A 24,558-nucleotide genomic window follows, 5' to 3' on the forward strand; every position below is an offset into this window, starting at 1 on the left:
AACCACTAAGGAAATACAAACAATTCAACCACTCCTCTCTCGGAGGAACAGGCCCATCATTGCAGATTTATCATTTAAATGCTCCAAGGGAATTCCTTAGCGGTCCAGTAGTTAGGACTCTGAACCCTGTGCCCAGCCAAAAAAGAAAAAATGCTCCAAACCCAATGATTCATGGTTTTTCACCTGCACCGTTATGGCTCCCTCTCTCCCCCCCGAGCTGTGCCCGCTGTGAAGCGGGTCTGATTCGGGGCTTCGGGTCTCCTAAACACTTTACATCGAGGTAGAGCGGCTCTTTTTGCCTTTTCGTACTGTTCATGGGGTTCGCCGACTCGATGGACATAAGTCTGAGCAAGCTCTGGGAGCTGGAGATGGAGAGGGAAGCCTGGCGTGCTGCAGTCTATGGGATCGCAAAGAGGGGGACACGACCGAGCGACTGAACTGAACTGGGAGCAGCTCTGGAACGCGCTCCACTGCCGCTGTCTGCACAGAAAAAACTACATTACCCAGAAGGCGGCACACCAGGCGCCTGCAGCCGGCGCTGCAGTCGGGGACTGCAGGAGGGGACATTTCCTGCGGAGAGGTGGGACTTCCGGGCCCGCCGGTGGCAGACGTCGTTCGCGTGCGACGGTTCGGTCCACGCCAGCTGTCGGGAGCGGTAAAGCTGTTCTGTGGCCTCTTCCAGTGCCGTCTTTGCAAATGAGCAGAAAGGTGGCTTGGGTTCCCTTCCGCGCGTTCGAGCCGGCTGTGAGCCTCCCCGTGATCGGCCATCTCGCGCAGAGCAAGGAACGAGCGGCGGTCGGCTGAACCCGCGGGACTCGCCTCTGTCGCCGCCTCTCCGGGTCCCGCTATCTCCTCAGGGGCCATGATGGCGGCGGCGTGGATGGACCCGGCGCGGGTGAGTGGACGGTGTTTCTGGCATTGCCGATTCGGAGAGAGCTCCTGGGCTGGGTGGAATTGAGGAGAGGCATTGAGTTTCTCTGCAGTTGTGTTTGTGTGAGACCAGTGGAGCCGGCTCGTCACTCACTTTATCTCTAGTCCTACAACACGCAAGCCTGAATATACAAATGGAAAATAGATGTATAAATTTGAAACTTTGGCAAATAACCTGCCTAGGAACCCAGCCCGTCATCTACAATCAATAACACAGGAGTCCTGCCCGGTCTAAGTCAGACTTGCCTGAAGTCAAATTCCTATCGCTAGAGAAAGCTTCCAGGAAGAGAAACAGTGACATTTGTATCGTCGGCCGCAAATGGCCAGGACTTAATAATTAACCCTTTCCCTAATTCTTTTCCCCACTTCTAACTTAGACCAACCAGAGAAAGCCCATCCATAGGTGCATGCTTAAACAGTCATGGAGGATGCTGTTGGATTATATGTCAGAGAGTTTTGAGTTATTTTTTTTTTCATTTGGGTACACCAGCATGTGGGATCTAGTTCCTTAACCAGGGATGGAACTCAAATTGGGAGCACTGAGTCTTAGCCACTGGAGCAGCAGGGAAGTCCCCTGTCCCCTTCCTTAGAAAGTTTTAATTAATTAAACATATGATTTGGTAGTCATTGTTGAGGGCCCAGTTGATTTTTTTTCTCTTTACCTACCTGCTGCAAATGTCCCTAGTGATAAGAGTTTATCCAACACCAGAAATGAGTAATACTGCAGGATTCCTATGTATGAACCAGTCGATTCATTAGGAATTTCCACATCTTTGATTGAAGTATTAACTCAAGAAAACTAATGGAATTCCCTAGTGGTCCAATGGTTAGGATTCTGCGCTCTCATTGCCAAGGGCCTGGGTTTGATCCCTGGTCAGGGAGCTAGGGTCCCACAAGTTGAGCAGCACCGCCAAAAAAAAAAAAGCCTTTGATATACAAAGATGTGAGCACTGAATGTGTAAGTGAATGTGTAAGGTGAAAAAATTATGAGCCAATGTCTTGGAGCATTTAAATGATGGGTCTGCAGTAGTAGAGCTGTTCGTCTGAGTAGGGTGCCTGAATTGTTTACGTTTACTTAGTGGTTCTGATCATACAGGGATGGTCCTGCATCTGCTGGACATTTCAGGAGAATGTACAGAATATGTCCAGTATATGGTGGTGGGAGTAAGATTAACAAGGCAGACTCTGTGGAGTGTTTTTAGTCAGGGGTCACTGGTGAAATGATGACTTGAGAGCTAGGGACTTAGTTGCTTTTTTTTCTTAATGTTTATTTGTTTGGCTATGCAGGTTCTTAGCTGCGGCCTGTGAACTCTTAGTTGTGGCATGTGGGATCTAGTTCCTTGACCAGGGATTGATCCTGGGACCTCTGCATTGGGAGTGTGGAATATTAGCCACTGCACAACTATTGAAGTCCTTTTAGTTGCTTTTAGACATGACATAATGCTCTCAGCATGGGGCAGGCAACTAGCAGGACCAGTGAAACTCAGGTTGTTGTTCAGTTGCTCAGTTCTGTCTCACACTTCGTGACCCCATGGAACTGCAGCCTGCCAGGCTCCTCTGTCCATGGGATTTCCCACCAGAGGTACTGGAGTGGGTTGCCTTTTCCTTCTCCAGGGATCTTCCTGACCCATGGATTGAACCTGAGTCTCCTGCATTGGCAGGTGGGTTCTTTAACACTGAGCCACATGGGTAACCTCTACTGCTGTTCTTAACATTATTTGTATTATTATTATCACTATATACTCACTCCCCTGACATTGTAGCATCCTTTCTGCCTGCATCTCTCAGTTCTCGTGTCGTTTTCATCGACTTTTGTAATTTTCCAAGGGCTCTGCATAGGACGCTTCTGTGTTACACCGTGATCACAGTTTTCTTTATTGTGCTTTGTAGATTCTGTGCTTTTTGTTTGTTTGTTTGTTTGTATTGCAGATTGAAGGCTTGAGGCAACCTTGCATCCAGCAAGTTTTTCATCGTTTGCTTTCCTAGTGTCTTTGTCACATTTTGGTAGTTCTTACAGTAGTTGAGATGTTCCACCCGCAACAAGGTTACAGCTCAAGATGATGGTTAGCATTTTTTAACAATCAAGTACTTTTTAATTAAGGTATCCAAATTATTGTCTTAGACATAGTGCTGTTGCACCCTTAGTAGATCACAGGAAGGTGTAAACATTGTAAAACTTATTTTTATGTTTGGTTGTGCTGGGTCTTTGTTGCTGTACAGGCTTTCTCTCGTTGCAGCGAGCAGGGCAGCTACTCTATTGTTGTGCATGGACTTACTGTGGTGGCTTCTCTTGTTGCAGAGCAGCGGCTCTAGGGCTCACGGGCTTCAGTAGTTGTGGCACACGGGTCTGCTTGCCCTGAAGCATGTGACATCTTCCTGGACCAGGGATTAAACCCGTGTCCCCTGCATTGGTAGGTGGATTCTTAACCACTGGACACCAGGGAAGTCCTAAACGTAACTTTTATTGGCAGTGGGAAGCCAAAAACATCATGTGACTTGCTTTTGTGGAGTGCTCGGGAACCACACTCCCAGTGTCTCTGAAGTAGGGCTGTATTGTGTTACGTCCACAGCATTGCCCACCTCCCCTTCAGCCCAGTGCAGAGGAGGTGCCTGGTGATGAGGGCCTCCACCTTGCTGCACCTTTACCAGCGATGCAGAGACAAGCTCTGATCACACCCAGTCATCCCAAAGCTGATGCTGCTATCTGTATCTGACTTCCAGCTGTCTGTGACGTTCGATGACGTGGCCGTGACCTTCACCCAGGAGGAGTGGGGCCATCTGGACCCGGCCCAGAGGACCCTGTACCAGGAGGTGATGCTGGAGAACTGCGGCCTCCTGGTGTCTCTGGGTAAGGCCTCCCACTCTGCTGTGCGGGCACCGGCCACCGCCTTCATCCCAGACCCTGGCTCCGTCTTGGCTTCTCAGGAAGAACTCAGGAATCCTCCCTCCCTCCTGCTTCCTCACAGCAGCACTCGTGTCTGAGATTCAACTCCTCTTGCCTGCTGTCTCTGTGTCTCTTTGAATAAAGTTCCCCTTTGGCTCTTAGAAAGTGGTGGAAGGAAGTGAATGTTCTGCAGAACCCAAAGGCAGCTTTTCCAGCCGGGCCACATGGGGCTGAAATACGAGAACCAGGATCATACCCTGGTTTCTGGGTCTCCTGTCCTGGCTTCTTTCTCTGGCTTTGCCCACATCTCTGTCTTTTCAGAATGGCTTTTGCACCCCATCAAGTTTAACAGGAGTGACCGACCACCCCAGTCCCTGCTCCCCAAAGCTCCCAGATGCCTTCTTTTTCCATATGATTATATTGTTGCTCTTTCTCTGCTGCAGGGCTCGGGGTGGGGGTGGGGGTGTCCGTGAGGTGGAAGTGACCTCCTGGCCTCTCAGCCCAGGGCCCAGCACGGACCGGCCTCTGTCTGAGGTTCCTGTTTTCACATTCCAGAGAGGGAGCCGACTGAATGGGGCCGGTTCCCAGGCATCCCCTACACCCGCGTGCACAGGATGTGGGTGACAAGCTGTTCTCCAGGAAGAGGGTGAGGCAGCCGGGGCCCCGGGAGGCCTTTGCCTTCGGTGCCAGCGGGTCCTGTCTAACCGCAGGGTCTCAGTCAGGGGGCTTCTCTGTCCTCCTGCGCCTTCACGGTGTCTCGTGTTCGCTCAGTCTCGGCCGGGATCATCTGCTGGTCCGAGAAGGAGAAGCTGGGAGAGGAGCACTTCTCAGCATGTGGCGGTTTTGTGCCCAGGAGGCATCGGGCAGCGTCTGCAGCCACATCTGCCCGTCACACGTGGGGGTGGGAAGTCCCGGGGTCTGGTGATGAGTCCAGAGATGCCCCTCAGCACCAGAGGGTGGACACGACAGCCCCGCTCAGCCGAGGATGACCCAGTTCGCATGGGCTGGAGAGCCACGGTGGAGAAACAGCAGCTCGGGGATGGTCCCCTCAGGCTGCTCAGTCTGAGGGGAGGAAGGGCTGTAAACCCAGGGCTTCGGTGAGACAGGCCTGTTCTTAGAGACCTGGGATTGTGTTCTGTGTTATTGAGAGGAGGTTAAAGAAAATCAGGAAACGCTTGACATATTTAGATATTTTATAGCAAAATTAAACAAATAAAAACGCCCACCATCGAGCCCCGATCCCCCCGCCCGCCTCCCCAGGCTCTCCCCGCGCTCACTGCTCCAGTCTCACTGGCGTCTTGCTGTTTCCGTGCATACCTGACATCCTTGACATGCTTGCCCCAGGCCTCTGAGGTGCTGTTGTCTCTGCCTGGTGAATGTTCTTAGGCATTTCGGCTTTTCACGGGGCCACCTCTTCTCTGCACTTGGCCACCTGGCCTCTTCACCAACTGTTTCCTGACCACAGACTCTCTTAGTGGCCCCTCCCCATCACACTAGCTCTCCCGCGTCACCTGATTTATGTCCTCTAAGCCAGCGGTTCTCATTCCCCAGGGGACACTTGGCCCCATCTGGAAATATGGGTTGTCACCACTGGGATGGAGTTGCTACAGGCAGCTACTGAGTGAAGACCCGGAGCTCCTCCCACATCCTTACACTGCAAGGAGAGACACAGTCCCTCCCCTTCTCCTCAGCAAAGAGCTTTCTGAATCTGAATGTCAGTTGTCCAGAGGTTGAGAAGCCTGGTTTCCGAAGGCTCGTGGACACTTCATCAGGGGCCCTGGGAACTACCTCGAGGAAGTCCATCCTTTGTTCTTTCTCTGCCTCCTGATTTTTTAGGGAAAATCTGGTTCAGTACTAAACCCATCTTTTCCCCACCTGTTGCTAATTTCCTCTCTTCAATAGGGGGATCGTCCGTGAGCTGCGGCGCGAGCTCGCTGGCCCTTAACCCTCACCGTTCCACCCTGTGGCTGCATTTTCGGGTTGACTTGTCCTCAACTTGTCAGCCTCTGGGTTTCTGTTTCCCATTCACCAGGGCTGTACAGGAATCCCTTCTTGAAGGGATGTGAGAAACAGAAAGTGCGTCACCTGTAGCCCCGGTGTTGCTGTGAATCCTAGTCACAGCTCGCCCTGGTCACTGGCTGACCGCACAGCAGGCCCGATCCGGGCGCTGTTCTGCTCCCCCGTGTGACCCTCGGGCTCGCCTGGCCCTCAGCAGAGTCAGGGGAACTCGGCTTCTGTGGCGAGCCTGCTACAGTGGAACTTCACAGTAAGGAGCGTGCACCTTCACTTCATGAAGCTGTCCTCTGTGGCGTTCTTTGAAGTAAAAATCCTTTTTTAGTGAAATATTGGTGGCAGTAGATGTCACCATATCGCTGCGCGGGAGTCTCAGTTTTACCGTTTTCTCACAGTTCACGAAATGCCGACGTCTGCTGGGTCTGCCCCTCCCCAGCCCTGCGCCCAGCGGGTGCACCTCGGTGTCCCCATCCCTCCTCACAGCTGCCCTGCACTTGGTCTCAGGATGCTGGCCCCACTCATGGTGTCTGCTGTTTCCTCCTCAGTGAGGCGTTGGGGGGACCAGGGTCAGAGCCAGACTCTGGTGTTCAGTCCCCACTCTGCGCCTTAGAAACTGTGTGGCCCTGGGCAATTACAGGCCCTGTCTGGGCCTCGGGGTGCTCCTTGGTAAACTGGAGCAAGGTGGAGTCTTCTTCCCAGGGCTGCAGTGGGTAAGCGGGTGACTTTCTGGGAAGGGTCAGCACAGCCCCCCGAGTGACCAGGTCTTGTGCAGGTGACCTTTGTGAACCTCGCCACTCCTGTTGTTGCCCGTCAGGGTCGGCGTCATCTCAGACCTGGGCTCACACCTTCCGGAGCAGGACTGTGTGGCTTTGTGGTGGGACAGCACACAGGGCGAGACGGTTAGCCCTGGGCTGCGTGGCGGCCCAGCCGTTCGCCAGTTGTGGGCTCTTTGGCAGATCACGTTATCTGCCTGATTGTTGGTTTCTGTATGGTTTTTATCTATAAAATGGTGCTATTAAATGGTACAGACTCAGAAAACAAACTTATGGTTACGAAAGAGGAAAGCAGGTGTGGTGAGGGATAAACTAGGAGTTTGGGATCAACAGATACACACCTCTGTATATAACAGATAAACAACAAGGTTCTAATATAGCACAGGGAACTATAGTCACTATTTTACAATAACCTATAATGGAGAAGAATCTGAAAAGCAATGTGGGTATTTGTGTATGTGAGTCACTTGCTGGACACCTGAAACAAGCATGCCATTGTAAATGACCTTTAATTTTTTTAAAATGGTGGTCCAGTGATTAAGTCTCTGCCCTCCCAATTCAGAGGGTGATGGTTTGATCCCAGGTCAGTGAATTAGGCTCCTGCATGGCTGAAAAAAAAAGTGCTGATCATAATGTGTACTTGCTGGGAATGCTGTGAGCAACCCTGGGATAGACTCATCTGTGGTCTGTAGGAAGAACAATACAAAACTTTGCTTGTGTTCTAAAAACAGAACTAATCAATGAAGACACATAACCTTGTTTTGAACGAAAAGAGTCATTATTTTAAATATGTCAGTTGTTTACATGACATCATAAATCTATTTCAATTTTGAAGTGATGTAGTGCATTTAAGTTGTTTGAACACAGTCCTTTGACTGTGACTGTCAGCTGTGTATTAGCTTCTGATTTAGTATTAGGGATAAAAGCTCCATGGCAGTGTGGCATGTCTTTGGTTTCTGGGTCACAGTGCCACATTTTGTATGCATGGGAGCAGCTTCATTCTGAGGTCCACACCCTGAAGTCCCACACGAGGCTGAGCGGTCTTCCCAGTTTTCACAGAAGCCCCCGTGTCTTCCTCCTTTCTCCACGCCCAGGGTGTCCTGTCCCCAGACCTGAGCTGATCTACCAGCTGGAGCACGGGCAGGAGCTGTGGACGGTGAAGAGAGACCTCTCCGGAAGCACCTGTCCAGGTAGGAGCCACGCTGTGGGCAGAGGCCCACAGAGGCCGCTGGCCCTGGTTCCCCGGGAAGCGTCTTGTTCGGGCCTCTGGTGGTCTGGAAGCCACAGAGCCCTTTGACCCCAGGTCCCTCTGTCCTTCCCGAGGACAGCTGCGTACGCGCTCAGATGTGTCCTGGGCTTCAGGCCTGGGTGCCGACCACCAACTCCGTGACCCCGGTGAAGCTCGGATCTCCTGTGTCTGCACGTGAGTGCGGCTGAGTCACAGCCTGGCTGCAGTGTGGGGGGACTCCGGCCTCTCCTCTCGGTGCTCAAGCAGTGGAGCCGCTGTTTCTGACTCACGCCCGGTCCCTGGGGGTCCCGGGGGGCTCTGCAGCTCACGGCCGTTCGGGGCCCCGGGTTCGTTCTGTCGTCAGTATGTGACTTCAGGTGGCCCTGACCCCTGCAGCTAGCAGAGAAGCGGGGGGTGATGCCACTCTGACCCCCACAAACACCAGCCCTCTGCTCCCTCCGCTGGAAGGCACTGGGCACTTGGCCACACTGGGGTGGTGGGCGGGGAGCTGTGACTGAGCCCTCCATCCCAGGAGAGGAGCAGGAGGTTGGCGAGGGGGCTGCTCCTGAAGGCGCCAGTCACGATAGTCGCTCTGTCCTGGAGTTGGTGGCCGTGTGATCACATGACGCTTAAAGCATAAAACTGCTCAGCACAGGGTCTGCACCGCTGCTGGTGGCTCGGGGGAAGTGAGCTGCTGGTCCTGCCATGTCCGTTGGTCATGATGAACAGTGTGGTTTCTGTCTTCCTCTCCCAGCTCCTTTCCAGCCCTCCTCGGCCTCCTCTTTCCCACCTCTCCTTGCCCCCACCCCTTCCTGCTGGGTGAAGCCTCTCAGTGATGTTTGTCCCGCGTGCCTGCGTCTGTGCTGCCGAGGGCACCGGGGCTTCAGTTGTTAGTCCTGTCCTTTCCCCCGTGAGTGGTTTTGCCACCCCTGTCAGAAATCATTTCCTGGTATATGTGAGGGTTTATCTCTGAACTCAGGATTCTATCCCTTGGTCTGTTTGGTGGGTTTCATGCCAGCACCGCACCGTATTGGTCGTTTTAATTTTGTGCTGTTTTGAGATCAGGGGTTTTGTGTTCTCCAACTTCGTTCTTCTTTTTCAAGACTGCTTTGGCTATTCAAAATGCCTTCAGGTTCATTATGGATTTTAGGGTGGATTTTTTTATTTCTGCAAAGAACATTGTTGGTGAAGATACAGCACAGCCAAAAAAAGGAAAAGTTGGGGGTTTTGATAGGAGTGGCATTGAATCGTAGGTTCCTTGGGGTAATATTGATATCGTAACAATATTGCATTTCCAATCTGGAAACATGGTGCATGTTCCCATTTATTCACATCATCTTTAACTCTTTAAGCAGGGTTTTATGGTTTTCATTGTGCAAGTATTTCACCTTGTTGATTAATTCCTAAGTATTTTATTCTTTTCCATGCTGTTGTAAATGGAACTGTTTTGTATACTCATTTTCAGGTTGTTCATTATTCATGTGTATAAATGCAGCTGGCTTCTCATGTATTGATTTTGTGTCCTGCTACTTTGCTGAACTCATACATTCTGAGTTATTTTGTGGCATCTTTGTGGCTTTTACAGGTAATAAACTATCATCGACAGGCAAAGATAATTTTACCTCTTCCTTTCCAAGTTGTATCCTTTCAATTTCTCTTTCTTGCCAATTTCTCTGTCTAGAAATTCCAGTATTATGTTGAATAGAAGTGTTGAAACTGGAGGTCTTTACCTTGTTCCTGATCTTAGAAGAAAAACTTTTAGACTTTCATTATTGAGCATGATGTTTGCTCTGGTTTATCATGTATGGCTTTTATTATGTTCAGGTTCAGTTCGGTTCAGTCTCTCAGTATTGTCTGACTCTGCGACCCCATGGACTTCACACACCAGGCTTCCCTGTCCATTACTAACTCCCAGGGCTTGCTCAAACTCATGTCCATGAAGTCGATGATGCCATCCAACCATCTCATCCTCCGTTGTCCCCTTCTCCTCCTGCCTTCAATCTTTCCCAGCATCAGGGTCTTTTCCAGTGAGTCAGTTCTTCGCATCAGGTGGCCAAAGTACTGGAGTTTCAGCTTCAACATCAGTCCTTCCAGTGAATATTTAGGACTGATTTCCTTTACGATTGACTGGTTTGATCTCCTTGCAGTCCAAGGGACTCTCGAGAGTCTTCACCAACACCAAAGTTCAAAAGCATCAATTTTTCAGCACTCAGCTTTCTCTATTGTCCAACTGTTACATCCATACATGATTACTGGAAAAGTCATAGCTCTGACTAGACAGATCTTTGTTGGCAAAGTAATGTCTCTGCTTTTTAATATGCTGTCTAGGTTGGTCACAGCTTTTCTTCCAAGGAGCAAGCGTCTTTTAATTTCATGGCTGCACTCACCATCTGCAGTGGTTTGGGAGCTCAAGAAAATAAAAGTCTGTCATATGTTCAGGTACTTTCTTTCTATTCCTAGTTTGTGGATTTTTTTATTTTAATCATGAATTCTGTCAAAGGCTTTTACAGTATCAATTGAGATGATCAACAGGGCTTTTTATCTTCCTTTCTGTTTTCTGTCCATTATTGGAGTAAACTGCAATGGGTCATGGTATATGATCCTTTTGATATGCTACTGAATTTGTTTTGCTGCTATTTTGTTCAGGATTTTTGCATCCTGTTCTAAGGGATGTTTCTTTCTTTCTTTCTTCTAATATTTAATTATTTATTTGGTGTGTCAGGTCTTAGGGATGAGGGGTCTTCTTGAGTCATGTGGGGTCTTTTGTTGAGGCACAGCCTTGTGGCATGTGGGCTCAGCTGCTCTGTGGCGTGTGGGGTCTTGGTTTCTCGACCAGGGAGCCCACAGCCCCTGCATTGCACGGCAGGTTCTTAACCACGGGGCCACCAGGGAAGCCCCCGCTTTGTAGTTTTCTTATAGCGTACTGCTCTTTGGTATTACGGTAACACTGGTCTCAGAGTGAGTTTAAAAGTGTTTTCTTCCTTTAGTTTTTTGGAAGACTTTGAGAATTGGTCTTAATGCTTCTTAAAAAAATGGTTAGACTGACCAGTGAAGCCGTCAAGTCTCCAAGATTTTTCTTTGTTGGGAGATTTTGATTACTAATTCAGTCTCTTTCTGCTTATAAACCTATTCAAATTTTCTCTTTCTCCATGATTTAGTCTTTACAGGTTTCGTGTTTCTAGAAGTATGTTCATTTCATCTAGATATTCCAATTTGTTGGTATATAGTTCTTCACAGTATTCACTTATGTTTTTTTTATTTCTGTCGGATCAACAGTATATGTCCCCATTTTGATTTCAGATTTTAGTATTTTGAGGTTTTTTTTCTTTTCCTTTTTCCTTAGTTCATCTAGCTAAAGGTTTGTCAATTTTGTTGATCTTTTCCAGAATAACTTTTTGTTTCATCGATACTTTCCTATTTTTTAATTCTGTGTACTATTTATCTTTAATCTTTCATACGCCCTTCCTTTTGCTAGGTTTGGGTTTATTTCTCTTTCTTTTCCTGCTAAAGTTGTTAAGTTAGACTGTTGACTGGAAATCTTTTTGTTTTTCACTGAAAGTGTTGATAGCTACAAACCTCCCTGTTAACAACCACATTCACTGCACCCTGTAAATTTTGGTATGTTTTTTCATTTTCATTAGAAACAAATCATACTTTGTTTGATATATTTTTAAAGCTATTGAGATGAGAATTTGTGATTTAACTGTGGTCTGTTCTGGAAAATGTCCCATGTATACTTGAGAAGAATGTGTATGTTATTGTTGGGTGGAATGTTCTGTATGTAGCTGTTAGATCTAGTTGGTTGATTATGTTAAGTCCTCTGTTTCTTTACTTATCCTTTGTCTGGTTTTTCTCTCCATTATTGAGAGTGGGATGTTAAAGTCTCCATCTTTTTTTGTAGTGTTGTCTCTTACTCTCTTCCATTCTTTGATTCTTTGGTTCATATATTTTGATCTCTCATTATGTAGTTGTTTACAATTTTAATGTCTTCTTGCTGTATTATATCTTTTACTTATATAATATCTTTCATTGTTGCCTGTAATCTCTCTTTCATTTAAAGTCTGTCTTGTCTGATTTTAATGTAGCCACCTCTGCTCTCTTTTTGTTAGTATTTGCACAGAATCTTTTCCAGCTTTTGACTTTCAGTCTGTGTCTTTGTATCTTATGTGAGTCTCTGGTGGAAGGCATATTTTTGGATCATGTGTTATCAATCCTGCTAATCTCTGCCTTTTACTTGAAGAGTTTAATCATTTACGTTTAAAGTGATTGCTGATATGGAGGACTTCTGTCATTTTGATATTTAATTTCTACATGTATTATAGTTTCTTTCTCATTCTTGCTTTATAGTCTGTTGTTTAGTTGATATTTTGTAGTGAAACATTTAAATTCCTTTCTCTTTTCCTTCTGCTTATGTTCTCTAGCTATTTGTGGTTATCATGGGATTATATTTGATGAATGTGTTAAAGTTTTAATGTTCACATGATTTTATACCAGCCTAACTTCAGTAATGACAAAAATCCTGTACAGCTCTGTCATTACCTCTTTTAAGTGTTTGTGTCACAAAATGACATCTTTATATGTTGTATGCCTAGAAACTTAAATGCATTAGTGTCTTAGATTTCTAGGAAACTACACATGGACTTGTTTAAAGTTACAATGATACAAGCCTTTAGATTAACCAGTTTATAAAACAATCTTCTAAATCATGTAAATACACAATGTGGAGTTACAAAATAATACTATCTTTTATAACTGCCCATGTATATTATAAACTCTTTATTTCTTCATATGGCTTTGAATTACTGTCTGGTGTTCTTACGTTTCACCTGGAAGCCTCCCTGAAGAATTTCTTAGAGAGCAGATCCAGTGGTAACAAACTCCTTCAACTTTTGTATATTGGGATGTCTTAATTTCTTCCTCACTCTCTTGAAGGACAGTTTTGCCAGATACAGGATTCTTACTTGACACTTTTTGTTTGTTTTACACTTGAATATATTGAGCCACTGCTTTCTGACCTCCCAAGTTTCTGATGAGAAATCTGATAATCTTATTGAGAACTGCTGGTATATAACAAGTTGCTTCGTACTTGCTATACTTTCTCTTTGGCTTACAAAAGATTGATTACAGTTTCCTCGGTGTGTGTCTGAGTTTATTTTTCTTGGAATTCATTGAGCTTCTTGGATGTTTCATCCATTTTGGGATGTTTTCAGCTCCTCAGATATTCTCTTTGATCCTATCTCTCATGTCTTTCTGGGAATGTCTCAGTGAGTATGTTGGTTCATTAAGTATATCACAGGTCCCTTAGGCTCTACTCACTATTTTTCAATCTTTTCTTTTTTCTGTTTATTAGACTCAATACTTAACATTATTCTATCTTCAACTTGGCAGATTATTTCTTCTTCCTATGCAGATTTTTATTTGAATCATTCTAGTGAGGTTCTCACTTCAGTTAATGAAGGCTTTGCTCCTGAATTTCTTTCTCATGTCTTTCACTGTCTTGTTTTATTTTTTGACTGCAGTGTGTGGCTTGTGAGATCTTAATTCCCTGACCAGGGACTGAACCTGGGTCCCTGACAGAGCTTGGAGTCTTAACTACTGAACGTCCAGGGAATTCCCTCTTTTTCGTTTCTTTTTAGGTTTTCTTTCTCTGTATTGATAGTTCCATTTTGTTTTTACCTAGTTTTCTTGACTTTCTCTGTATCTTTCTTTAGCTCCTCGAGCTTTTTTAAGTTAGTTGTTGCAAAGTCTTTGTCCAATCAGTTTGCGATAGATTTTTTTTTTTTAACAGATTTCAGAGGGCTTCCAAACATTAGCTACCACATCGTCAGACTCATTAGCCTCTTGGCATTGATGTGTGGCAATATATGCATGGAGTATTGCCAACATAAGAATTCCACTGACTCTCATTACATAAACACAGCTGATTGAATCAGTGCTTGTGTGACTTGGTGTCCTGCCTTTCCTCTATCTGTTTCCTAGTTGTTATCTTATGGTTCAAACCTCAGCCTTCTGATCACATAATTTGTCTTTCAGGCCTTGAACTGAGTCATCTCTTCAGCATAAACTATCTGGACCCACATGAGTTATTTATTTGCATAACTATCCAGTCTGGAATTGACTGTGTCTTTTTCCAGCACCCCATCCCCTCACACAGTCACTCCTCTGGCTCTCTCTTTCAAGGTTTTAACAATCTAAGATCAGGAAAGAAATAAATTGTTATCCTGTGATTCAGAGGTAGGGAAACATGGCAGACACAGAGGCACTATGTTCATCTTCATTTTTTACATTAAAATAGTGATCTTCCATGCTGGCATTATTAACAGGTTTTTTGTATATTGAATTTCTTTTAGGTGACAAAGGAAAACCCAAGACCAGAGAATCTACCACTTCTGAGCCATCCCTGTTTGAGGGAGCCTCAGTCCAGGAACAGCTAACACAAAGAGTTTCAGAGGAGTCCCAGTCGGGCCAAATCAACGATCCAGAAGAGCCACTGGAAAGGCATGAAGGACGCTTGAGACCAGAGGTAGAAGCCCAGAAGGGGAAGCTCCCTGGGAAACCAAGCTGTGAACATGGCAGCTTAGGGACAGCTGGTGGTGTGTGTTCAGGGATCATAGAGGAGCCAGTCCCTCCAGGGGGTGCTGTCCATGACCGTGACGCCTGTGGATCAGATAAAGATCCCCTGATTCAGGACGAGGAAAGTCTCTTCAAATGCAGTGAGTGCGGGAAAGTTTTTAATAAGAAACGCCTCCTTGCGCGACATGAGAGGATTCACTCAGGAGTGAAGCCCTATGAATGCACAGAGTGTGGGAAAACGTTTAGTAAGAGCACTTATCTCCTTCAACACCACATGGTCCACACCGGGGAGAAGCCCTATAAGTGCATGGAGTGTGGCAAGGCCTTCAACCGTAAGTCACACCTGACGCAACACCAGCGGATTCACAGTGGGGAGAAGCCTTATAAATGCAGTGAGTGTGGAAAGGCCTTCACCCACCGCTCCACTTTCGTTTTGCATAACAGGAGCCACACTGGAGAAAAACCCTTTGTGTGCAAAGAATGCGGAAAAGCCTTCCGAGATAGGCCGGGTTTCATTCGCCACTACATCATCCACAGTGGCGAGAATCCATATGAGTGCTTCGAGTGCGGCAAGGTGTTCAAACACAGGTCCTACCTCATGTGGCACCAGCAGACCCACACTGGGGAGAAGCCGTACGAGTGCAGCGAATGTGGGAAAGCCTTCTGTGAGAGCGCCGCCCTCATTCACCACTATGTCATCCACACCGGGGAGAAGCCCTTCGAGTGCCTCGAGTGTGGCAAGGCCTTCAACCACAGGTCATACCTCAAGAGGCACCAGCGGATCCACACTGGGGAGAAGCCCTATGTGTGCACCGAGTGTGGAAAGGCCTTCACCCACTGTTCTACTTTTATCTTACATAAAAGAGCCCACACTGGCGAGAAACCTTTTGAGTGCAAAGAATGTGGGAAAGCCTTTAGCAATCGGGCAGACCTCATTCGGCACTTCAGCATCCACACTGGAGAGAAGCCCTATGAGTGCACGGAGTGTGGGAAGGCCTTCAACCGCAGGTCTGGCCTCACCAGACACCAGCGGATTCACAGTGGAGAGAAGCCCTATGAATGCATGGAGTGCGGGAAAACCTTCTGCTGGAGCACAAACCTCATTCGACACTCCATCATCCACACTGGAGAGAAGCCCTATGAGTGCAGTGAGTGTGGAAAGGCCTTCAGTCGCAGCTCGTCCCTCACTCAGCACCAGCGGGTTCATACTGGCAGAAACCCCGTCAGTGTGACAGAAGTGGGAAGACCCTTTACAGGTGGGCAAACCTCAGTCAACCTTCAAGAACTCCTCCTGGGGAAAGACTTTTTGAACGTAACCACTGAGGAAAATCTTTTGCCAGAAGAAACAACTTTCTCAGAATCTGATCATTCATACCAAAGAGAAGCCGCACAGTTTTCTTCCCTGTGAGAAAAACTATTGCAGGATATTAATTGTCATCTAAAGAGTTACATTGGAAATTGCCCCAACCTAGAGCCTTATTCTGCACCTGAGAATTCATCAAGGAGAGACACCCAGTGGTTATTATGCACTTTGGGAAACCTTCAGCTCTATCTTTCTTCTTAGTTTACATTTCAGTATTATCTCAGGAATGTTTTTAAAAACCAGAAGGGAGAGACTTAGAAAATGAACTGCAGAAAAGTTTCTTTCAGACTTCCTTGCCAAACTGTGGCACTTTGTCATAGATTCCTTAGTTAACTTGTAGGAAGCGCGTTTTGTTTCCATGTAAAGAACCTATACTATGTGTCTTGTGTATACACTCATTGCTATCCAGTGTAAGGTGAGTTAGACAGGTCTGGAACCTTTCATCGAACATCTTTGTTCTCAAACATTGTCTCTGTTCTTAAGGAGCTTAAATTTTGGTTTGAGCCACTAAATACCTTTATATTTAAGGAGGTAAGAATTCACATATGAACGGTCATGTTCTTTTGCACCGTTTAAGACTATTTAGGCTTTGATTTTTTAAAGACAAATCTGTTTTTCATATGGTTTTAACGACCTAACACTCAGATGTTTTCTGCTCCTGTACTAATCCTGGTTTACTGATTTCTTTAATTATATGGTAAGTCTTTTAATTGGGTAAAGTGATTCCTCTTTTTAATTGGGTAAAGTGATTCCTCTTTACCCAGTTCAGTCTTCTTATTTAAAACTTCAGTCTTATTTAAAACTGATTTAGCATCCTCATTATTTTGAATTTCCATGTAAAGTTTTGTGTAAATTTTTACTAGAAAAGTTACTGACTTTTGAAAGAAATTGAGTTAAATTGGCAGATTAAGATGTTTAGAGTCAGCATCTTTGCTGTTTTGGGTGTTCCAGTTTATGAATGTATTATCTCTGTATATTTATTTCCTATCTCTTGATTTATTTCATCATTATTTAATAAGTCTCAATAATAGGTCCTCTACAATTTTCATAAGATTTATATATAGACGTGGGTTTTTTGTTTGTTTGTTTTAGTAATTATAGATTGCATTGATTTTTGAATTTTCCTCTTCCATAAAGTCTTTATTAGTATACAGAAATATATATATTTTTCATATCCTACAATCTTGCTCTTTCTTTTGATAGAATGTTTGGGATTTTCTACATAGAAATATCCTCTGCAAATAGAGAAGTTTTATTTCTTTCTTCCCATCTATATACCTGTCATTTCCTTTTCTCATCTTATTGCACTAGCTAGAACTTCCAATATGATTTTGAATACTAGTAGTGAGAAAACATGTCCTTGGCTGGTTCCTGATAGTAGGGGGAAAACATCCAGATTTTCATCATAAACTGTGGTGTTAGTTGTAAGGTTTTCTTCATAGAGCTTTCTTTATCAAGTTTAGAAAGTTTCCCATATTCCTAATTGGCTGAGAATTTTTTGTTGCTGTGAATGAGTGTTGAATTTGTCAAATTTTTTTTTTAATCAACTGATAGAATCTTGTGCTTTTTTCTTTTGTAGCCTGTTGTTATATATTACGTTTATTTGAGTTTTGAATGTTGAGCCAGGCTTGTATCCTTGGAATAAGCCCTACTTGGTCATGGAGTACAGTTATTTATATATATATTACTGTATTTAGTATGCTGGTATTTTGTTGAAAAAGTTTTCCTTTCATTTCGTGAGTGACAGTGGTACGTATTAAATAGTTGTGTTTTTTTTTTCTTTCTTTGTCCATTGTCAATGTCTGATTTTGGGGTCTAGGTGATTCTGGCCTCCTAACATGCGTTGAGGTGTTCTGTTATTCAGAAGACAGTGTATAGTATAGAATCGGTTTGGTGTGTTCTTTTAATGATTGATAGCATTCTCCAGTGAACCATTTAGTCTTGAAGAGTTCTCTTTTGAATGCTTCTTACTTACTTATTTATTTTATTTAATATGTATAGAACTCTTCAGTTTCTATTTCATATCAGATAAGTTTTTACAGTTTATCTTTTTCTAGAAATTGTCCCATTTCATCTAAATGTTCTTATTTGTTTAAAGTGTTCCTTTATTATCATTCTGATGGCAGTAGACTCTGTATTTATAACCCATATTTTATTCCTGATGTTAGAAATGTGTTAATTCTCTTTTATGTTTGTCAGTCTTCTTAGACATTTATCAGTTTTTAAAATCATTTAAAAAAACCAGCACTTTATATCATTTTTCCCCTCTGTCTTTTCCAAATTTCACTGATTTTTTTTCCTCTCTGATCCTTATTACATCATTTCTTCTATTTGCTTTGGTACTGTTTTCCTCTGCAGTTGCTTGAGGTGGGTGCTTAGGTTATTGATTTGAGAAGTTTTTTTTTCACTTTTTTAATATAAGCATTAAATTCTATAAATTTCCCTCATGGTACTGTTGTAGTTTATTATGTTCTAATTACATTTCATTCAGTTCTAATTATTTCTTTATTCAACACTGTCTGTGTGACCCATCGATTATTTAGAAGTATGTTGCTTAATTTTGCAGTGTTTGGAGTATTTTGTGCTTTCTTCTTGTTTTTTATTTCATTTGTTTTATATTTGATTTGGCTATTTAAATTTGTTGCGGTTTGTTTTATGATCCAAGATATAGTCTATCTTGAATGTTCAGTAAGGCTGCTTGAGAAGAATGTGTATCCTACTGTCATTGGGTGGAGCTTGTATATCTGTGTGCCAGTCCCCTTCATTGATAATGTTTTTCCGGTTTTCTTTGTCTGTTGTTTTCCCGCCTTGAATTTCTGTCAATAACTGAGGATGGGGGTGTTGTCCTGCAGTTTAATTCTAGAATTGTCTCTTCCTCCTTTAAGTTCTTTCAGCTTTCACTTCATGTATTTCAAAGCTCTGTTACTTGGTACGGACGCATTTAGGATTGCTATGTCATCTTGGTGTATTGACCCTTTTATCTTTATTCTGTGTTTTCTTTTTGCTCATGTGAAATTTTTTTGCTTTGAAGTATACATTATCTGATATTAATGTACTCACTATTGAGTTTTTTGGTTAATGTTTGCATGGTTATATTTTTCCATAATAATTACATTTTCAACCTTATCTACATTCTTACATTTCAAGTAATGTAATATGTGAATATTGTGAATAGCATTTACTTGCCTCATTTTTTTGGAGAAGGCGATGGCACCCCACTCCAGTACTCTTGCCTGGAAAATCCCATGGACAGAGGAGCCTGGTGGGCTGCAGTTCATGGGGTTGCTAAGAGTCAGACACGACTGACTGACTTCACTTTCACTTTTCAATTTCATGCACTGGAGAAGGCAATGGCAGCCCACTGCAGTGTTCTTGCCTGGAGACTCCCAGGGACGGGGGAGCCTGGTGGGCTGCTGTCTATGGGGTCGCACAGAGTCGGACATGACTGAAGCGACTTAGCAGCAGCAGCAGCAGCCTCATTTTTTAATGTCCATTTTACTGATTTCTTTTTAAAACTTGGTATGTTTAGGTCATTTAAGTTTAAAATAATTATTGATATTTTTAGGGCTTACAATTACCATTTTATGATGTTTTTGTTACCTGGTTTTTTTGCCCTGTTGTTTGGTTTTGGGGCTACTTTTTGTTTGTTTTGCCTTCTTTTGAGTTACTTTAATGTTAGGAATTCCACTTGATGTATCTGTAACGTTTTTGAGTATATGTCATGTTTTTTAGTGGTTACTTTTGGTATTGTACGTACATAACTTATCAGAGTGTACAGTATCAACATTTTAGCACTTTGACGTGTAGACACTTCCTTCCATTGGGTACGTTTACATTCCCCATTCTTTAATATGACTGTCTTCAGTATTTCCTTTTTGTATGTTGAGCACCATATCGGATGATTTTTTTTTTTGGCTTCAGCTGTCAAACACTTTTGCAAAACTCATCAGAAGCACAGTCTGTTTCCTTTTACTCATTACATTGTTCTTTCTTCCTTCTTAAAATCGGAGGGGTGTTCCGTTAACACTTTCTTAAAATTTTTTACCCCAGGAACACCTATAGCCTGTCTTTTGTGGTAGGTTTTCTAGTAACAAATGTTTTTGTTTTCCTTCTTCTAAGAATGTCTTCATGTCTCCTTCCTTCCCAAAGGATGTTCTTGTGGGGTATGGGATTCAGGGTCAGCAGTTCTTTTCGTTCAGCACTTGAAAGGCCAGGCGTTTGCTGTCTCCCGTTGTTTCCGATGAGGGATCTGCTGCCGTCGGGCTCATTGTTTCTGTCTGTGCTGCACCCGTTTCGCCAAGTGCTCTCAGTGCTGTTTCTCTGTATAGAGAGTTGGGAAGTTTGGTCAGGATGCAACCTGCCATAACGTTTGGGGGGCTTATCCTGTCTGGTGTTTGCTTCACTTTAAAACTTTTGTGGTGTGTGCCATTTCGAAAATTTGCGTAATTTTTAGTTATGCTTCAAATAGTTTTTCCAGCCCCTCTCTTTCAGGGGCTCCAGTAACATGAGTGGTGGTCTCCTGTTCTTGTTCCATAGGACCCTCTGACTTGTACCTTTTTGTTTCCCCAGGGTGTTTTTCTCTGTTGCTCATATTGATTAATTCCCATTGAGCTCTCTTTGAGCTCACTGACTCCTTCCCTCTCATGTATAATCTACTATGGAGCTCACCCAGTGAATTTTCATTTTGGTTTTTGAATTTTTCAGTTGTTTGATTTTCTGTTTTGTTCTTCTATACATCTTCTATTTCTTTGCCTAGTTTATGATGCCAAAAAGGACTCAGAACACAGCAAAACTTGTAGTCCAAAGGCATTGGTCTCTGGTAGTTTATCTTAATTATTGGAATAGAAATCCTGAATTACCTGGAGGAATGGAAGACCTGCAGTCTTTGTTGTTATCCATACATAGTTCTCAAGAAATTAAAACTGGGCGACCTTCAGCTTGTTCAGACTTCTGTTCCCCAGAGAAGATTTGTGTGTAAGACTTCATTGCTCAGTAAGACTTGTTACAACCTGAAGAGTACGGGCTACTCCTCTTCCACAGTCACTGTTCCTCTTTGTGGTTGAACACATTCCCCCATATTTTCCAGCGTGGGTAGGACCTCTGTGTTTCTTTTATGCCTCTGTTTTTGATCTTTAACTTCTCCCTCTTAATTCCCTTGTGTGTTCATAATCTGTACCCGTGTTCCTCTCCCCTAGGCACTTTATGCCTCACTTTTCCTTTGGGCTGTGCCCTTCTCTCTTCTCTCACAGACACACTGTGTGACTGTTCAGTCCACTGCCCGTCCTCGCCCGCTCATGTCCCTTTCACTGCAGTGACAACTCCAGGATGATCTCTGTCGTGGTCACCTGGCTTAGGCAGGCCTTAGAGTTTCCTTTTGTCCTCTTCCCCTACCTCCCAGCCCCGTCTGGACTGCTGCCCACCTCTCTAACTTAGACGTCCTTCCCTGCTTTCTCAGGTCTTGCCCTTCTTCAGAGACCCTGTCTTCAGCCCGTGCATCAGTCCTAAGCGGTGTGCTTCCTGGGGCCCCTCCAAGGCCACTGTTTTCTCACTTTGGTATGTTTCGTGAGTGGGTTAGTCCCCACTGAAGGCGTTTTACACTCTGAGCCACAGATCTCTCCCAAAGCTGTGTCTCCAGGGTGAATGTCTCATGTCTGTTACCCTTGTTGATAAGTCCACGCATTCTGTGTGTTCATGCACACTGAGTTTGTGCAGTGTGACATGGCCAGAGTCACCACCATGAGGATGCACCCATAGAAGCTGTAAGAGCGAGCAAACACATGGCATTACTGGACGTCCGCCTCTGTCTTGAATGTTTAAACATGTCAACTCCTAACTTTTCTAGCAAGTTGATTACCCTCATTTTACAGAGCAGAAAACTGAGAAATAGAAAGGTTAAGGCATTTGCCCAAAGTTGTACCGTTGTCCAAAGTATGAGGTTAGGGATTAGAGGCGTTTAGGCTGGCGTACAGAGTCCATGCCCGTATCACTTTCGCAGGTTGCTCCATATAGTGTGAATCCTTGTTTTCCTTGTCACTACTCATTTTTACTGAAATGGATCAAGTAATATGCATTGTTCTCTGACCCCCGTTTCTCATTTTGCAGTACATTTTGGCCCCCCTTTCAGTTTGAGTGTGAAACCACATTCAGTCTTCAGTGCTGGCATCATCTCATAACTTTGTCAAAGATATAGATAATCTGTGGAGTTTGAACTAGCAGGGAGATCGAAGAAGGACAAGGTTGATTTGGTTTTGGACACTGTGTTTGAGGTGCCTGGAAAACATCTCAGTGAATCCCGGTGTCTTGTGTCTGGGTGACCAAGCCACCTTACAGCCACTTTTCTTTCATCATCCTCACCTCCAGCCACTGTCCAGTTCTGTTCCTTTAACTTTTTGTTTCCCTCATTAGACACATTAAACTTATTGTTTCCCTCAGTATGTGTGTGTTGGTGAAAGCCCACACACTGCAGTGTATTTTTATATTGATTGCCTCCCTCCCTCACAGAGTGTTTACACAAAGCTGTGTATATAATGGGCACCGTGTATGACATATGTTGACCACAAAGAGAAATTACATGCGCTTATATGAACAGACTGGTCAGACTTTAAATAAGAGTCATGATGAATGACTATTTTGAAAGTCCTCAAGATTATCCAGGTTATGATTTACTAGGAAAACAGCAAAGAACTCTGCGTATCATCATGCTTACCATCTGTGTTCTGTCACAGCGAAAGATTACAAAGCGATCTCAGAGAAGGGGAAAGGTACAAGGACTGGAGTCCAGAGGAAGCCAGGGACAAGCCTTAGGAGTTCTAGAGAAGTTGCTCAGTCCTGTCCGACTCTGTGATGCCATGGATTGCAGCCTACCAGGCTCCTCCACCCATGGAATTTTCCAGGCAAGAGTACTGAAATGGGTTGCCATTTCGTCCTCCAGGACATCTTCCCGACCCATGATCGAAACCAGGTCTCCCACATTGCAGGCAGATACTTTAGCGTCTGAGCCACCAGGGAAGCCTTAGGAGTTCTGAGCGCTTAGTTTAAGTTCCGTCAGTGAATTTCAACAGCATGTGTGAAATGGCTCCTAGTGGAGCTCATTAGAATCTCAGAGCCCAGTATTTTTATTGGGCACTCTGCTTGGAACATAACAAGATTTTTGACCTTCAGAAGCATAGCAGACAATACATAGACAATACCTACACTGAGCCATTCATCCTTTCTGGGCATGATAGCAAGCATCCCAAAATCTAAGTCCCTAAATGTTAACCAAGGGCAAATTGTGACGTTCAAAGGATAGCACAGCATGTTAACTCATTCTCACAGTGACTTAAATGATAGCAAAATGGGATAGAAGTTCAAATTCCTTTAACAAATAGTAAGCAAATACAGTTTCCTATGACAACAATAAGTCATAGCTTTGAGGTGAAGGTTTAAATACACAAATCATTGTAACAAGTTAACATCACAGCAGAAATTAATACATGTGTTCAGGATTTAATGAAGACATAGAGAATATCTGACGAGAAAGAATCATGTCTGTCAATAAATCTTGTATCTATTTAGATATATTGCCAGGTGACTTGGCTTGCAAATATTCTCTGTATTTGCCTCTATTTCTACAGATATGTTAACAACCAGGTTAACGCCGTGTATTTCCAGTGCACATATGTCAACAGTTTCTCCTTTACTGTTTGTTCCTACTGTTGAAACTTGTAGCCTTTGACTTCAAGAAAGAGAAGATTAACGAATATGATGTCATAATTCCTGCATTATTAAATGTGCATAACTGGAGATTAAAGAGTGTGTTGTTGCAGGCTTAGTCAAGTTCATGGACCTGTCTGTGAGTTTTACTGAGATGATATGGGAGTGTTTGCTTCAGCTGGGAGGGCCCTCTAGAGAGACGTGATACTGGAGACCCATTCGAGTGTGGTCTCTGGTTGTACATACTGCTCCCCTTGGTACTCAGACTCTGACCCATACCACCTTTCCTATCTCAGTTGTGGGGTGCCTGCAGCCTCTGGAATGGTCAGTGACATCATCCTTGAGATTTGAGGGTTAAAGATCTGTAATCTGTTCTCAGGTATGTTACATACCTGACAATTGGATGGTCTAAGCTAGATTATAAGTGGGTGTCGAGCATAAGCCTCTAGTCAGACCACCTCACTATGCTTCTGTCCTTGTAACCAGATAGATGGCTTGAAGGAAATTTCTGTCTACTGTGATTTTTTAATTTGGAGATCCATGTTTTAAGCATGTATTTGTTGTTTTTGTTTCCCCTCTGCCTGTTTTTTTGGTCTCTACCTCTCGATTGATTGATTGATTGACTGCTGGGCCCCTGCAGCTTGCTGGATGTTAGTTCGCTGACCAGGGATCAAACCTGGACCCTCTGCAGTGAGAGCACAGAGCCCTAACCATTAAACCACCAGAGGATTCCAAGACTGCTCCTTTCAGGGCTAGCCACTTCTTAGAGGTAACAGACTACTCTTAGGGGCTATTCCTTTCATCTGTAGATTAAACAAGCCAAAGCCCCTAATAGAAACCGCTTTTCTTTCTGACTCTTAGACGTCAATAGACTATACTTCTCATCCTCTAACAGCCTGTGCCAGGCAAATAAGGACGGCCTCCATGCTCCAAGGCCTGAGAGGATTCAGACTAGCCAATACCAAGCCGTTTATCCCGCCTTGCCTCCCCTCTCCTGTCGAAAACAAAAGCTCTGGACCGCGCATTGTTTGCTTCTGTCCCCTGACCCGTCCCGATCTTCCCCGCTGGGCCCTTTGCGATGTTCCCCATCTCAAGCTTT

General features: G+C 44.3%; 1 protein-coding gene across 1 annotated transcript; it reads left to right on the forward strand.

The window, feature by feature from the left end:
• Positions 1-615: 615 nt before the first annotated feature.
• LOC136161792 (zinc finger protein 805-like) lies at positions 616-23,598 on the forward strand. The gene is made up of 4 exons (XM_065926888.1): positions 616-895; positions 3,652-3,778; positions 7,695-7,790; positions 14,179-23,598. The coding sequence occupies exons 1-4, from the start codon at positions 863-865 to the stop codon at positions 15,807-15,809; spliced, it is 1,887 nt and encodes a 628-aa protein (XP_065782960.1). The 5' UTR covers positions 616-862; the 3' UTR covers positions 15,810-23,598.
• Positions 23,599-24,558: the final 960 nt, after the last annotated feature.

This window comes from Muntiacus reevesi, chromosome 2 (genome assembly GCF_963930625.1).
Source record: "Muntiacus reevesi chromosome 2, mMunRee1.1, whole genome shotgun sequence".
NCBI lineage: Eukaryota > Metazoa > Chordata > Mammalia > Artiodactyla > Cervidae > Muntiacus > Muntiacus reevesi.

What these genes read in the sequence shown, in the direction of transcription:
- LOC136161792 (XM_065926888.1), top strand. Translation starts at nt 863, where the DNA reads ATGATGGCGGCGGCGTGGATGGACCCGGCGCGG. An exon ending in CGTGGATGGACCCGGCGCGG is followed by an intron (nt 896 to 3,651) that starts GTGAGTGGACGG and finishes TCTGACTTCCAG; the next exon opens with CTGTCTGTGACGTTCGATGA. An exon ending in CTCCGGAAGCACCTGTCCAG is followed by an intron (nt 7,791 to 14,178) that starts GTAGGAGCCACG and finishes AATTTCTTTTAG; the next exon opens with GTGACAAAGGAAAACCCAAG.